This window comes from Sminthopsis crassicaudata, chromosome 3, assembly GCF_048593235.1.
Source record: "Sminthopsis crassicaudata isolate SCR6 chromosome 3, ASM4859323v1, whole genome shotgun sequence".
Taxonomy (NCBI): domain Eukaryota; kingdom Metazoa; phylum Chordata; class Mammalia; order Dasyuromorphia; family Dasyuridae; genus Sminthopsis; species Sminthopsis crassicaudata.
Window position 1 is genome coordinate 334,858,392 of NC_133619.1, and position 15,751 is coordinate 334,874,142.

At 36.9% G+C, this 15,751-nt stretch overlaps 1 protein-coding gene across 1 annotated transcript in view; it reads right to left on the minus strand.

The window, feature by feature from the left end:
- SNX4 (sorting nexin 4) overlaps positions 1 to 15,479 on the minus strand; it is a 77,063-nt gene extending 61,584 nt beyond the window's left edge. The window contains exon 1 of the mRNA XM_074301475.1: positions 15,160 to 15,479. Coding sequence (XP_074157576.1) covers positions 15,160 to 15,309 — 150 coding nt within the window. The 5' untranslated portion in view covers positions 15,310 to 15,479. The remainder of the gene's footprint in view (positions 1 to 15,159) is intronic.
- Between the last annotated feature and the right edge of the window lie 272 nt (positions 15,480 to 15,751).

The window sequence follows — 15,751 nt, forward strand, 5'->3', positions numbered from 1 at the left end:
ATTTACAACTTAAGAGAGTGACAATCAATCTTGCATTTCAGGACAGCCAATATGGCAGCAATATGAAGGATAAATTTCAGAGTGAAAGAGATCTAAGATAGGAAGAGTTATTGTGAGTTATGAAAATTGCCTGGGACTGTGCTCTCCAGAGCAAGATGGGCTGCAATCCAATCTCAGTGAGGCAACCAATCATAAGCTTGCCTCCAACACAATTACACCCTGCTCCCAATATACAATATCGGTCAACACTTCCCTATTCTGCCCCTTCCCAACACTGGCCTCTAATTCTTTTTTTCTTTTTAACTTCTTAATCAATACTTACTGGATATCTAATATAAGAAAAACAATGTCCTAGGCACAGCAGGAAGTACTAGAAGGCATCCCTTTCTTTAAAGATTGTATATTCTATTTGGGGAGATAATACATATGCTTATAATTACATGATGACATAAGATAGATGTATATGACATGTAAACAATATCAATATCCTTTCTCATAGTGGCTAACAATACTGCTACTGTACTTTTTTTTTTTTTTTAAGAATAGCTTTTTATTTTCAAAATATATACAAAGATAGTTTTCAATATTCACCCTTACAAAACTTTGTGTTCGAATTTCTCTCCCTCCCTTCTCCTACCCCCTCCCTTAGCAAATAATCCAATATGTGTTAAATATATGCCATCCTTCTATACATATTTCCACAACTATCATGCTGCACAGATCAAAAAGGGAAAAAATGAGAAAGAAAACAAACAAACAAATGAAAAAAAAAAAAAAAGAACAACAACAAAAAAGTTAGAAATGCTATGATGTGATCCACATTCAGTTCCCATAGACCTCTTTCTGGATACAGATGGTTTTCTCCATTACAAGTCATTTGGAATTTGGCTTCTAGTTCTAATATAACTAGGACTGAGGCATATATAACAAGCAAAATTCCTTGGCTCCCACCATTGTCTCTATACCCTTTCCTTCAGGTCACCTCATGGTTGTAACAGGCACCATTGAGCAGGTGGGCTCTGTGTTCTGGGACATCTGACCAGAAGAGTACAACTCTTCTTTGAACCACCCAGCTTTCACAATCTCAATATTATCCTTGACTCCTTACTTTGCCTTACCTCACATATGCTATTATTTACTAAATCTTGTCATTTCTACCTCCATGACATCTCTCACATCTCTCTCCTCTTCTTCCTGCTTAAAATTCCACCAGCTCCTAATTACCTCTCTTGGATTACTGCTGCAGCCTTCATTAGCTCTCCTTTTCAATCTGCCCTCCACAAAACCGGATCACTGTTCTACTTAAACTCTAATGGTGCTGAATTGATTCTATGATCAAATGTTGAAATAATAATAATAATATTTACCTCATCCTTTAAATTTTTTTTCCTTTTGTGAAAATTTTATAATCTATGTAATTGTTTAAATTATTAGTATATGAATTTTAAAATGAGTAAATCTACACATAATGACAGTGCATATCAAAATGAATAAGCAATCAAAACATTCTGGATATCACTGGTTTAGGTGAAAGGTAAACTAGAGTGTTAGCCACGTAAGAAGAGAAAAGAGAGCAGATATAACATTGAAAAATGTTATATTTTTATATAACTGAATGGTATATGGGGTTTGTGCGGGTAAAAAGTCAAGGATGACTCTGAAGTTGAAAACTGAGAATAGTAATGCTCTCAACAGAACTAAGCAAGTTCTAAAGACAAGTAAACCTGGGGGGAAAGATAATTTAGTTTTGGGCATGATGAGTTTGAGATGACTATGGGAATTTCAGTCTGAAATGTCCAACAGACAGCTAATGCTGTGGACATGGAGCTCAAAGAGACATAAGAGGAAGAAATATAAATCTGGAAATTATCCTATAGAAATGGTAATTAAACCAAGGTTAAGCCAAAAAGGCTATCAGATAGAATGCAGAAAGAAAAGGCATATCAAGAAAGAAATCTAGAGTATACCCACCAGTTATCAAAAGAAGTCTGACAAGTAGGAAGAGAATAAATAAAGAGTAATCATGAAGATTCAGGGAGGATAGAGTATTCAGAATGAGAGAGTGATCAACAATGTCAAATGCCACAAAGTCAAGAAAGATGAAGACAAAGATATTTTGCAATTAAAAACAATCAATCTCAGTGTTGGGGAAGTCAATCCCAGTTGAGTGAGATCAGATGCCACATTACAGAAGGTTCAAAATAGTGTGAGAGAGAAATGAGGGTGAAATACCATTTCACTTTAACATGCCATCCAATTATACTACTGAGGGAAATCATTAAAATACCTCATTCTAAAAATGTTATAGCATAAAAAAATGCATATTATAGTAACAATGGCACTATTAGTGCATGTGATCACCATATGTGATCCTGAAAAAATCAATGTAGAACAATGGCAGAGAAATAGAAAAGCATAAAGTATGTACAAGAAAGAATCACATAGTTTTTAACTTGGTCACTAGTCTATATATACAGTACATGAAGAGAAATAATCTGGGATAAGACAGACAAAAAGTGTGGTGACAGATTGGGGAGAACCTCAGAATCAGGAAAAAGAAAAGATTCTTTGAGGATCTTTTTTATGGGGGAGATGGGGAATGATAAGTTTGGTTTTAGGCATGCTACCTTTGAGGTTTTAATAGGAAAATAGTAGATAATTAGAAATACAAACTGCATAACCACAGAGACAAATTTACTTAGAAGTAATAATGGCATAAGACATCAAGAAACTACAGTGTTAACAGAAGAAAAGATATATAAAAGTAGTATCAATGGGAGGATGAATAGGCAACAGTACAACATTGCAGAGAGGTAAAAAAAGATGAAGACTAAAAGGAAAAATAAAGAGGTAAGTAGGAGATTTGATAAGGAGGACATTAAGCTTAATACTATACATGAGTCAAGGCAGATAAAGATTTTTTTAAAAGTTCATTTGGAAATAGATAAAGTATTAATGGTTTTTGAGAAAACAGTTTCATTAGACTGATGGAAACAAATTTGTGAAGGAAATTAAGAGGAAATAGAGGCAGCAGATATAGGCTGTTCTTTATTAGAAGTACAGCAATGAAATCAGAATAGAGAAATAGAATGACAGCTAGAGAGAGACATACAGTACTATCAAGGAAGGACTTTTAGAAGAGGGGAAACCTGAACATGTTTGTAGGCAATGGGAAAAAAGTGAAAAGATGGGATTAATAACCTAACCCTCACCACAGAGGTTTGGTTTTCTTTTACAATCATCCTCTAAATCAGATGAGGGGCAGCTACCTAGGTGAAGCAGTAGAGAGAGTGAAAGGGCTGAAGTCCCAAAGACTTGAGTTCAGATACTTACTAGTTGTGTGACCCTGGCCAACTAACTTAATTGGTTTGCTTTAGTTTCCTCATCTGGAGTATGTCTACGAAGAAAAACTCAAATGGGGTCATGAAGAGACAGGCAAGATTGAAATGATTGAACAATAGACCAGACTGGCTCAGGGGGCTAAAAGCTCAGGCTGTGGCCCTCACTTCCTGATCAGCTGAGTTCAAAACACCAGGACAAACTCCCAGCACAATGATTCTAATGTTAGCTGATGGAAAACCATGAGCAATCCAGGCAAAGGAGCTGGCTTAGTTCAATCAACTTAGGCTATTCTTTGTTGAAATAAACATTGAACATGAAAATTATAGTCTGGTGAATTTTCAGATATGGTGAATAAAAAGCATCCTTTATTACGAAAAGCAATATAAATTCTATTGCTGTTCCTAAAATTTTATGTATATAATATTTTTCTACTGTAGCTACTAAAGATAAAATATTAGTCTTGAGTACTGGTTAAAAAATAATTGAGTGGCAACAGTCCACTGTTTGAACAAATTTATAGATAAGCCCATCTATCACATATTATTTTAATAATATATGAAAACTGTATATTTTATCAATGTTACATTATTAGCATGTGTGAGTTGTAAAACAATGAAAAAATTCCTAACTTCATTTGAACAACAAAAAAGAATTTAGACTATTCTTAATACCCATATATATCCTTGATGAATACCCTTCTACTGTTATGACTAAGTGAATCTCCTTTAACCTCAAACTGATGAATGACCCAAAGGTGTCTCATTCTAATCTGATATCTAATTATCGATCATATACTGGAAAATGGACTGAGTCAGACCCAGTCCGGGCAGTTGGTATAGTCAGTCAGATTTTTGGAACTCAAGCTCGGGATGAACCAGGGGGAAAGACCATTCTGGCTTCCTGCTTTAAGGGATGCCTACAGAGAAGGTTAGTGAATTGCGATGAGAATCTTACCCATTCCTAGGAGATTAGAGAATAACTTCCCACAATCATTAAGCAAGGAGAGACCAAGGTGACTAGGCCCAGCGTCCTTAAAATGACTTTACTTTAAAGATACTTTAAAGATAACTGCAGCAAATTATCTTTCAGAACCACTAGCTAAATTGCTTCTGGGCCTCCCAGCATGGTAATTTAAACATTCTTCAAGTTTTACTGGAGTAATTCTCAGAACTAAGTTTGCCTTCAAAGTCACCAGAATGATCGGAATTTGGGGGAATTAAGGATTTTCAAACACCTAAACTCAGTAGAAAAGGACAAATGCAGAAGAATGAAGCCAAGACAAGAACCAGAGGCTTCAATCTCCCTTAATTTTTAGTGGCTAAAGGTCTTCATCTAATTGCTTCAGGGAAAGTCTAAGGAAATAAGGTCCCCTTAGAGTTTTAAGGGATTTGGATTTGAGTGTGAATGGAAACTATATTGTTTAGTTTTGAATGGGTTTAGACAAATTGAGCAAATATACAAGTCTAGGAAAGAGGTTTTATTGCTTTTTGGATTGCTTTGTGTCTTTACCAGAGCTTAGGTACAGACACACTAAAGCTAGACATTACTTGTCTTGGTAGCAAAGTGAATTCAAAATGTCAGGTCTCCTGGGTTTCAAAGCAGCGGTCAAATATACTATTTGGCAAGAAGACTTTCCCACACTAGTAACTAGTGGCCACTGATAGGCAGAACCCAAGCCCTGGCATGATCAGCCAGATCTTTTGGAATTGCCTGAGCCTGTATAAAGCAATTACAAAGATAAAAAACAAAACTATCCTTGTCCTCAAAGAGCTTACATTTTATTGTGAAGAAACAGCATAGTTGGGGGTAAACAACAATTATAACTAGAAGCTAACTTACAAAAGATGGAGGAAGCTAGCAAGTAGGGACTAAACAGACTGGGCTTTAGGTAGGAGATACACCTTCAAGCAGAGCTTTGTAACCTTTTTTTAATGTCAAGGACTCCTTTGTAACTCTCAAAATGTTTTTTAAATGCATAAAATAAAACACATAGGATTATGAAGAAAATAAAATATAACAAATAATGCTAATAACAAAAAATAAAATAAAAATGTCATTAAAACTTTTTTTTTTTCCCAAAAGCAAATTCATGAATCCTAGGTTAAGAATAGAATAGAATAGAAAGAGTAGAAAAGAGCTTAAGAAATACAAATGAGAAAGAAGGAAATTCCTAATACACATGATAGGCTAGAGTAAAATTATATTGTCATGTGTGGGTAATACCAGATACAGTTTGTCTGAAACATAAGAGTATATAAGGGAGAGTAAAGTGAAATTAGTCTGGAACAATAAATTGAATTGGTACTGTGAGGGATTTTAAAAGCCAAATAGAGGAATTAGCATTTTATCTTAGTGTAGAAAACCAATGAAATAACATTTGCCCAATACTTTAAGAATACAAAATGGAGGCTATATAGAGAATGACTGGGAAGGGGAAAGAATGGAGGTAAAGTGACCAATCAAGAAGCTATGGTGAGAGTTTATTTTATTATTATTTTTTTTTAAAATTAATTTTATAATTATAACTTTTTTTGACAGTACATATGCATAGATAATTTTTTACAACATTATCCCTTGCACTCCCTTCTGTTCCGAATTTTCCCCTCCTTCCCTCCACTCCTTCCCCTATATGGCAGACAGTCCCATACATATTAAATGTTATACTATATCCTAGATACAATATATGTGTGCAGAACTGAATTTTTTGTTTTTGTTGTTGCAAAGGAAGAATTGGATTCAGAACGTAAAAATAACCTAGGAAGAAAAACAAAAATGCAAAAATCTAGTTCTGCTCATTTTACTCAGCATCAGTTCATGTCTCTCCAAGCTCTCTGTATTCATCCTGCTGGTCATTTCTTACACAACAATAATATTCCATAACATTCATATATATGGTGAGAGTTTAAGAGAAAAATATAATAAAAGCCCAAACTAGGGTTTTGCTTTTGGGAAGATAGATACAAGAGATGCTGTAGAGATGAAAAAAAAAAAAAAAAAAAAAACTATTAGGCAATCAACTAGATATGGGAGATTAGGAAGATTGAAGAATCAAAGATTATTCCGAGGTTACAAACCAAGGTGACTGCCCAAGGAAGCCTGGAACAGTGAAAGATCTGAGGAACAACCTAGATACCATGAACTAAATCAGAACCCAGACACCAAATTTCAAGAAATCTTAAAAAAAAGAAAGCCAACCCTACCCAGGTCTCTAGAAACTAGTGTCTTCATGATGGAAACCCTAAAATGAAAACTCACAAGAACATGAGAGACCCCCAACCAGAGATTCCAAGTTAAAGAAAAGATACTGCAAGAAAGATTTAAGTACTGAGAAGCCAAGTTAGGATCACTCCCAATTTAGCAGCCACCACTATAATGAAGCAGAGAATTTGGAATATAACACTCTAAAAAGCAAAGAATAAAGGCTTACAGTCAAAGGCTTACTAGCAAAAATGAGTTTAATGCCACACAGGGAAGAATTACACACAAACATAGCTGGTCCAGAAATATATTCCATTTTGTTAGGATTTTTACTAAGTGCTAAATCACTGGAATGATAAAAGACAATAATTATCTAATTTAGCATGGTTCAGTATGATTGATCTGATCCTACAAGGAGATCTTATGGGCCAGAACTTGAAACAAGATACTTATGTACTTAGTTCACACTTTTAAAGGAGTTCACTCATTGGTTCACACATTAGACTTCACATCTTTAGAGAACATATATAAAGAGGAAAGGAAAAGCCTGCTAATAGATTTTGGGAGATTCACAACTAGGATGGACTTCTGGGAGATTCACAAGCCCACCCACAAGCCCACTCTCTGAGAGGAGATTCAGAGTCAAGAGTCATTCCCACTTCCATGTTTGTGCAGGCTGGAGACATTCGGACAAGAGCTCTCAGGAACTAAGGAGAGAGGAAGGCCTCCAGAAAATTAGTCAAGCCCCAAGTGAAGGAGATAAGATTTTGGAAGAAATAATAAAGGATCTGGCCTTTAACTCCTGGCTGCATTTGAGGTAATTAATGAAACTGAACTGAAACTAAGACTGTCTCCAGAAGCTCCCCAAGAGATCTGCTCCCAGAGAATAATTATAATTTAGAGAAAAAGAACATCACACCATTTGATATGGAAAATAGAAGGGGCAAGAGGAAGGAAGAATATATTAAAGGAGGAAAAATCCTAAAACAAACTCTAACAATGTACAAAAATATTTATAGTTTTTCTGAAATGGAAAATAATGGGAATTTGAGTAGGGGCCCACCAATTGGGAAATGGATAAACAAGTTTGGATATAATTTAATGATGGAGTACATTTTGCTGTAAGAAATGATGAAGAGGATGATTTCAGAGAAACCTATAAGATTGGTATGAACTTATGCAGAGTAAAATGACCAGAATCAAAAAAACAATTTATACAAAGACAACAGTATAATAAACGAGACCTTTATCATTATAAGGACCAACCATGTTTCCAAAGGGGGCTAAATGATGAAGTATGTTGTCCACTTCCTGGTAGGTGAAAGATTCATGGAGTATATAGAATAAGACAAACTGCACATAAACATGGTCAATGCAGGAATGTGTTTTGATTAAATATTCATGGTAGTAATGGGTTTTTGTTTCTCTGTAACATCTCCTCGTAGGATCAGATCAATCATACTGAACCATGCTAAATTAGACAATTATTGTCTTTTATCATTCCAGTGATTTAGCACCTAGTAAAAATCCTAACAAAATAGAATATATTTCTGGACCAGCTATGTTTGTGTGTATTCTTCCCTGTGTGGCATTAAACTCATTTTTGCTAGTTATGGACTGTAAGCCTTTATCAATCTGATAACTATTAGGGTTATTGCTGATAGAAAAAACATAAACTAATAAATGGATGGATATACTTCTAAAACTATAAATTGAATACAAAAGAGCATAGACTACAGATTTAGAATTGAAAGAATTTTTACAGCTTACAAAATTCAATCCTTTCACTTAAATGAGGAACGAGAGGTACCAAAAAGATCAAGTGACTTGATCCTGGTCAAACAGGAAGTGGCAGAGTCAGGATTTGACCCTTGGATCTCTGACTCCAAACTCAGCTCTTTTTCCTTTGGCCCCTTGGTTGATGTAATATAGTTGTAAAATGCCTGAAAATTTTCCTCACAAGCCTCAGAATTTTATAAGTGAGGGAACTTTCTATGCTGACAATCACAGAATTTCAAACAAGGTTCACACTTCAGCAAAAGATCTTACTAATTTTTCCACCTGAACAATTCACCACCTAGTAACCAATCTTTAGATGATAAAGCTCTCCTAAATTTGCCAAATTATTCCTCATGTGACAGACTTCTTCACTAGACTCACAATTAATGCCTTTACAACTTAATGAAGCTTATCTGAGTTTGTACCCCACTGACATGGCCTTCAAGAACTCAGGGTCACTTCAGCACCATGATGAGGTACTACAGTAGGAATTTTATGTACTTAAAATATTATATGAATATAATAATCTCAAATATTATATAATTAGAATTCATAACCTCTAGTCTATTATTACCTCTGGGCTTTAAAATATATTAAAATGAAGGGCCACTATACAGTGTCCCAAAAGTCTTCTCTTCTGAAGTAACATATGTAGGTAATAAGGATAACTAACATTTATATAGTGCTTAAAAGTTTACAAAGCACTTTACAAATATTATTAAATTATTAATATATTATTATTAAATCATTTACTTTACAAATATTATCTCATTGGATCTTGGGAAATAAGTGCTATCTCTATTTCACAGCTGAAGAAACTGAAGCAGAGATTAAGTGACACAGCTAAGTATATGAGACCATATTTGAACCCATGTCTTCCTGTTACAAGCCCAGCACTCCATTGCACAACCAAACTGCCTTTGCAGCTCTAGAAAGTAACTAAGAAAAACTTCAAGTCATGAAAATATTAATTTTTAAATCTTATTAACATGAATTTATAGACAATGTTTGCAACCAAACAGTTAACTAAAATTCTACAAGCACTTTCAAAATGGTTTTCAAAATGGTTCACAATCAAAATGTGCTAACCACCACTACAGCATGAAAAAGCATGAAAAAGTCAACAGAAAATAAAAATACACGAGTCCTTTCCTTTGGAAAATTATAACTTAACATAAACAATTTAAAGGCAAACATATATAATGGCATATAAATGTAAACTATTTTTTTTAGTTGAAGAAGCCAAATTTATAAGGCAGCAAATATTTTATAAGATGCAAAAGCAACACATGCTTCTTTCCCATTTATCATTATATCAGGGAAATCTTAACCTTTTTTATGTTATGGACCCCTTGTGCAGACTAGTGAAGCCTATGGACCCTTAATATGACTTTCAAAATATAAAATACTTATAATTACAAAGGAAACCAATTATAATAAAATAAGAATGTAATCATATTCCTCTACACCCCATGGAAACCTATCCTCTCACCTATCTGTGGATCTAAGGTTAAGAACTTCTGGATTAGATGCTCACCTTATGAAGAATGCAAAGAAATATGGAAAAACATGTATGAAGTGATGCATGCAGAGAAGGAAAAAAGTAGAGCCTAAAAGGCGTACGAAGCAATGATATAAATAAAATAAACACCAAGTACATTGGTCCAAGCTTACTTGGTTTATAGGAAGGCAGACAAAACGGAGATATATTAAAAAAATTAACGTGATGAAATGGTCAACTTGTCTCAGTAAAAAAAGTAGAGGACATAGTGTATAGGATTGTTAAATACTCTAGTTTTGTTGAACTATTTCTTTGTTACAAGGAATAGTTCAACAGGGAAAGGTTGTGCAATATCAGGAAATAATTGGTATGAAAAACAATTTTTTTTCAATAATCCAAATGTGGGGAGAATGTATATTGGAGAAAGGCTTGTTTGTGATTTGTTGTAAAATGTCTTATATCCAAAATAAAAGGATCAATAAATTTTGCATTATAAAATACCAGTAAAAACAAAGATAACCAGAAGATCTCATATCCAAGTATTTTCCTAAACATTTAACATTCTTTTTAACTTCTAAGAAATATTTATCTACCCTACATATATAATCAGCCACCCTAATTCACGAATTTCCTTGGTAAGCAGACACTATCTTAACTGTTTTATTTGGGATATTTAAAAACAAGTTCTTAAATTCAAGATTAGAACATCTGCAAACTGCGCTACTTTTCCTTTTCACTTTATTATGGAGAATGAAAAGTTCTACATCAGCACATTGCATGGATTTCAAGCAAACATAGTGATTGGAAAAAAGCAGAAGAATGCAACATGATAAAAGGCATTAGGAAAGGTGGTCTAAAGGTTTTCAAAGTGGGGTCTTGGGACCGGGCCTGTGACAAAGATATGTAACTGAAAAATGAAAAAAAGGGTTGTGTGACACCTTCCATTTGTCTCTAATACAACCACACCATTCAAAATCCCTTAACACTCCTCACTTAACTACCTTCCATCACCCAGGGTGGAGAAGAATAAGTTACTTGTTTAGGATGGTAATGTCAGCATGGCGTCAGCTGTGCAGATGAAATCCTTTACCCTCCTGCCCAGAATTATTATATACTATTTATTCTTTAGATCACCTCATGGTGGACCCATACATGTATCAGCAGACAGACTCTCTGATATAGTGGCCAATAAGGACTCCCACACCCTTATTTTTCATTTTCTCAGTGGAAAAGAATGAGTATCACAAGGTAAGCATAAATGATTACCTTCCCTGCTTTAACACACTACTCTTCCAAATGTGCCTATTACTCTTAAGGATACCCACATCTTTCAGTCTTCCAAGATCTCAACCTCTTTATTATCTCAAATTTTACCAATGGTTTTTTAATTGCCACATCTAGTTGTGGCCTTTTCTCAATTCTCACACATCTTTATGTATATAATCACCAGTGAGAACTCTCTGCAGCATCTGATTCTGGTGATCACCCCTTTTCTACATACTTATTCTCTCCTCTCTACTGAAAATCATATAATTTATAAAAACTCTCATTAAAAAAAAAAAAAAAAACAAACTTGGAAACTTCCACCTTATTTTAAAACTTTCTAACTGAAGAATTATAGTGGGTTTTGAATCCACTTGTTTAAAAAATGTATTTTTAAAGAAGTCTTCCAACAGTTTGTAAGAACAAATGACTGTCATCAGGGAAGATGAAATTTATTAGTCATATTTCAACAAAAAACTTTACCTAAGTGATAAATGGAATTGGAATGTTTGTGCCGGAGACAAGGCCCAAAAAGACTATGAAGAGAGGGAAGATGGGATACAATTCAATTTCCCATCATCTCACTGGCTGATCATATACCACTCAAAGCCAAGCCACCTATGATCCCTACAATGGAGACTGTATTGACCAGTTTTTTCCTAAACTATCCTCTTCCTGATTCTTCTATCTACTAGACATCATCACATGTATGTCCCATAGGCATCTCAATGCAGTACATCCAAAAACAGAATTTTCTTTTTAAACCTGGGGCTTTTCTCCTCCTCTCTTCCTTATTTTTGCCAAGAGTATTACTATTACTATTCTTCCAATCACTTACGTTCACAAAGTGGGAATAACTTTTGTCAAATCTATTCTCCCTCATTCTACATATCTAGTTATCAAGTCTTAACTAATCTAATCTGTGTGTATGTGTGCATATATATATATACACACACACATATACATATATACATACACACACACACACACACACACATATATATGTATATATTTTTTCTTTATCTATAAGCACATTGTACCCCCGTACTCCAAGAGTTCTTAAACTATGGCCCATGTTTTATTTTGATAATTATATTTCAATGTAATTGATTTTCTTATGTATTCCTATTATAAATGATTTTCGTATGTACTTTGGTGTGCACTTAAAAACATTCTGAGAAAGTCCATAGACTTAGAATGTTAAGTATTCTGGGGTGAGAGATTGCATTTAGCAGTGTCTATAATATATATTTAATAAATACTTCTTGACAGATTCCCTAATCATATCTAATCTGAACTACAGCAACAACCTTCTAACTGAAATTCCTGCTACCAGGCTCTCCACAGGATTACCAAAGTGATATTGATAAGGTCTGTCCACCTCACACCACTATTTCCAAAATCTTCAGTGGCTCCTTATTTATCTGCAAGATAAAATACAAAGTCCTAATCCTGGTCCTTAAAAATCATCATAATGTATTATTCACCTATTTTTCCTGAATTAGTGTGATAATAGTGGGAAAAGCACAGAGAGCTCTGGAGTTCAGAGGACCCAAATTCAAGTCCCAGCTCTGGCACCTATTAGCTGTGTGGCCTTGAAAGCAAGTCCTATGTACCTCTCCTTCTGGGCTTCAAATGCCTATATTTAAAATGAGGGGGCTGAACGAAATGATCTCTGAGGTTTTTCCTCATCTCTAAATGTAGGATCCTATGATCTTTCACATATTACATTTCATCTAAACTTACCAACCAGCTGTTCCTTGGACTGGCTATGCCATATCCCAGTCTGGGCTTCTCCTAAGTCTAACATGTCCTCTTTTCTCATCTTTGAGTCCTAGAAGCTTTCTTCTTACAGCAAGTGCCACCCCCAACCTTTCTTGATTTCACACACCCATCCCAGTTATTAAGGATTGCCTTTTGCTTCCTTAAATTACTTTGTATTACTTCTCTAGCTACATGCTATATTTTTCAGTGAAATGTAAGTTCCTTAAGGAAGGACCCTGTTTCATTTTTTGTCCTTGTATCCCCAGCTCCTAACACAGCATCTAGAACAAAGTCATCACTTAATGTTTAGTTGGATTGCTGAACTTAAAAGATAGACCAAAGAACTTTTGCAAAGTCAGGAGCTAGGAACACTGACCTCAGTAAGAGTTTTCTAAATGAGAGCAGTAATTAGACAAATAAATCACTATTAAAGAGGGAAGAAAAAAATTTCCAACCCCTACTTTTCACACCCATCAATTTATACTGGGTCTTTGAGGCACAGGAACAAGTCACATAAAAAGAAAAAATAACTGAACCATGGTCACTTGATTGTACACTCCTCCCCCATCCCATTCTCTAGCCCTAAACTCCCACATCAGAACATTCCACCTATCTTTCCAACCTTATCAGACATTACTCCCTTTCCTACACTCCGTAGCAGAGTCAAACTAGAAGTCTTGCTATTTTTTACACTTCCATCTATATAGCTGTGCCTTTAGTCTGGCACATTCCGCATACCCACAGAAAGTACTCCCTCCTCACCTCTGCTTTCCTTTAAAACTGACCTCAAGTGCCCAGTTCTATATGAAATTCACCCAGCTGCCAACGCCTTCCCCTAAAAAATGAGACTCATATTTATTCTCTACATACTTAGAAACACAAAAAAATCGTTCAACTAGGAAAGAGGGCTGGCATCAAGTCACAGTGGGATTCTAAGTTACCCCATCTCTCAGTGCCCCAGGTCTATGAATATAAATTATAAAGAAGGCACTTGATCTGAAAAGGCAGAGAAGTTTCTCACCAGGAACCATCTACACTCAAATGTGTATGTATGTATATACATGTTATGTCCCCCCTTCCCAAAAATCTAATAATCTCTGTGAGGTCAAGGGCTACCTTATATTTGTCTCCGTGTCTCCATGGCCTTAGCATAGTGCCTGGTACAATATAAGCATTTAGTAAATGCTGCTAGATTGACTGAAACTCATCTCAAGCCCATCCCACACAATACTACCATCCCCAACCTGGTGCTCAAAGTTCTACAGACTGCAACTGTAGTTCTCCAAATTCCCAGATTTATGGCTTACTAAATCCAACTCCCTTCCAAACCTAGTTACTCAAGCCTACCCTGGACAGTCTATGCCACCCTCAAGTAATATTAGTGGGTTCAAATCCCCACTCCCTAACCCATTTTCCTTCCTTGTTCTTCTCTTCCTTTGAGCCTCATTTACTATCCAATGGTCTATCGTTGCAGTCTCTGCACCTGATGGCTTGTTCTCATACATACTCCTACATACATTCATATCTACACAAATCACTGATACAGAACTTTTAAGGTTGAATCAAAAAAATTTTTTACATATATTATCCATTTGATTGTCACAACCCTGGGAGACAGGTGCTGTTGTTATCCCCATTTTACAGAAAAGAAAACTGAGGATGACATAGTTAATACATATCTGTGTCAGGATTTGAATTAAATTCTTCCCGAGTCTACCCATGTCATAACTAAAAAGCTCAATCACACATGGACACATTGATACTGACTCAACCCTTCCCACAGGAAGACACTGACACACTGGAATTTACACACTGACATTGATACACTGAAATTCACACAAACTCCAATGTTCACATACAGACAGACGTTCACACACACTGACACTGACATCCATTCACAGGGACACACCCATTCACTATCACACTCCAGCGGACACATTCACATATTCATAAACTCACACAGGGTACACACGTTCATAAACTCACTCACCGGGAAACACGCATTCACAATCACACAGACGACCACAGACTGGAGGCTGACACACCCATTCAGTCACTAGCTCAGCCTGACACTGATTCACGCGCACAAACTCACGCTCCCAGGCACACCCATTCTCTGACAATACTGACAATACACTCAGTTCACATTCGAACATCTCCGGTCAGGAGCTCCGCCAGCCTCTCTCCTCCCGGCCCTCCGGGCCTCCCCTCACCCCCGCCCGCCGGTCCAGAGGAACCAAGGCGCCGGCGCTGCCGCCGCCTCCTCGCCCGGCTCAGGCCCGAGCACGGCCCGATTCTCCTCCGATCCTCACCTTAGCGTCTCCGGAGCCTGTAAGGTGGCCCTCGGTCCCGCTTCCCATCTCGGCTGCTTCCTCTTCCCCGGCCGCCACCCGGTCGGTGTCCAGGCCCCCCAGGGGCTCGGCCAGAGGCCCTGGCGGCAGCTCGGGAGCTCCCTGCTCCATGGCGACAGGCTCAGTTCGTCAAGTGCGCCTGCGCAGCCGTCCGCCCCGCCTCCACCTCGGAACCCCTCGATCTGAGGTCTTTTGGGGGCGGGGGAGTAGGGAAAAGGAGGAGGATGAGGAAGAGGAGGAAGGAGAAAGGAGGAAGGCGGCCTAGGGAGGGGAGGCAGGGCAAAGGAGGAGGAGGAGGAGCAGAGAGGAGGAGCTAGGGGGAAGAAGAGGAAGGCCTGGGGTGGGGCGCGTTGTGGTAAGAGGAGGGGGGAAGGAGACCGACCCAGGGTGGGGGATGGGGGGGAAGGGCGACAGCCTGGACCAGGCATAAAAAGTCAGCAAATCCCCATTTTGTGTAATCCGGGGTTTTGGAAAGAGATAAAAGCCTGCCCTAGGGTGGGGAGACCGCCCTCAGACTACGGTGTACAAACAAGCTATAGACGGTCAGTAGGGG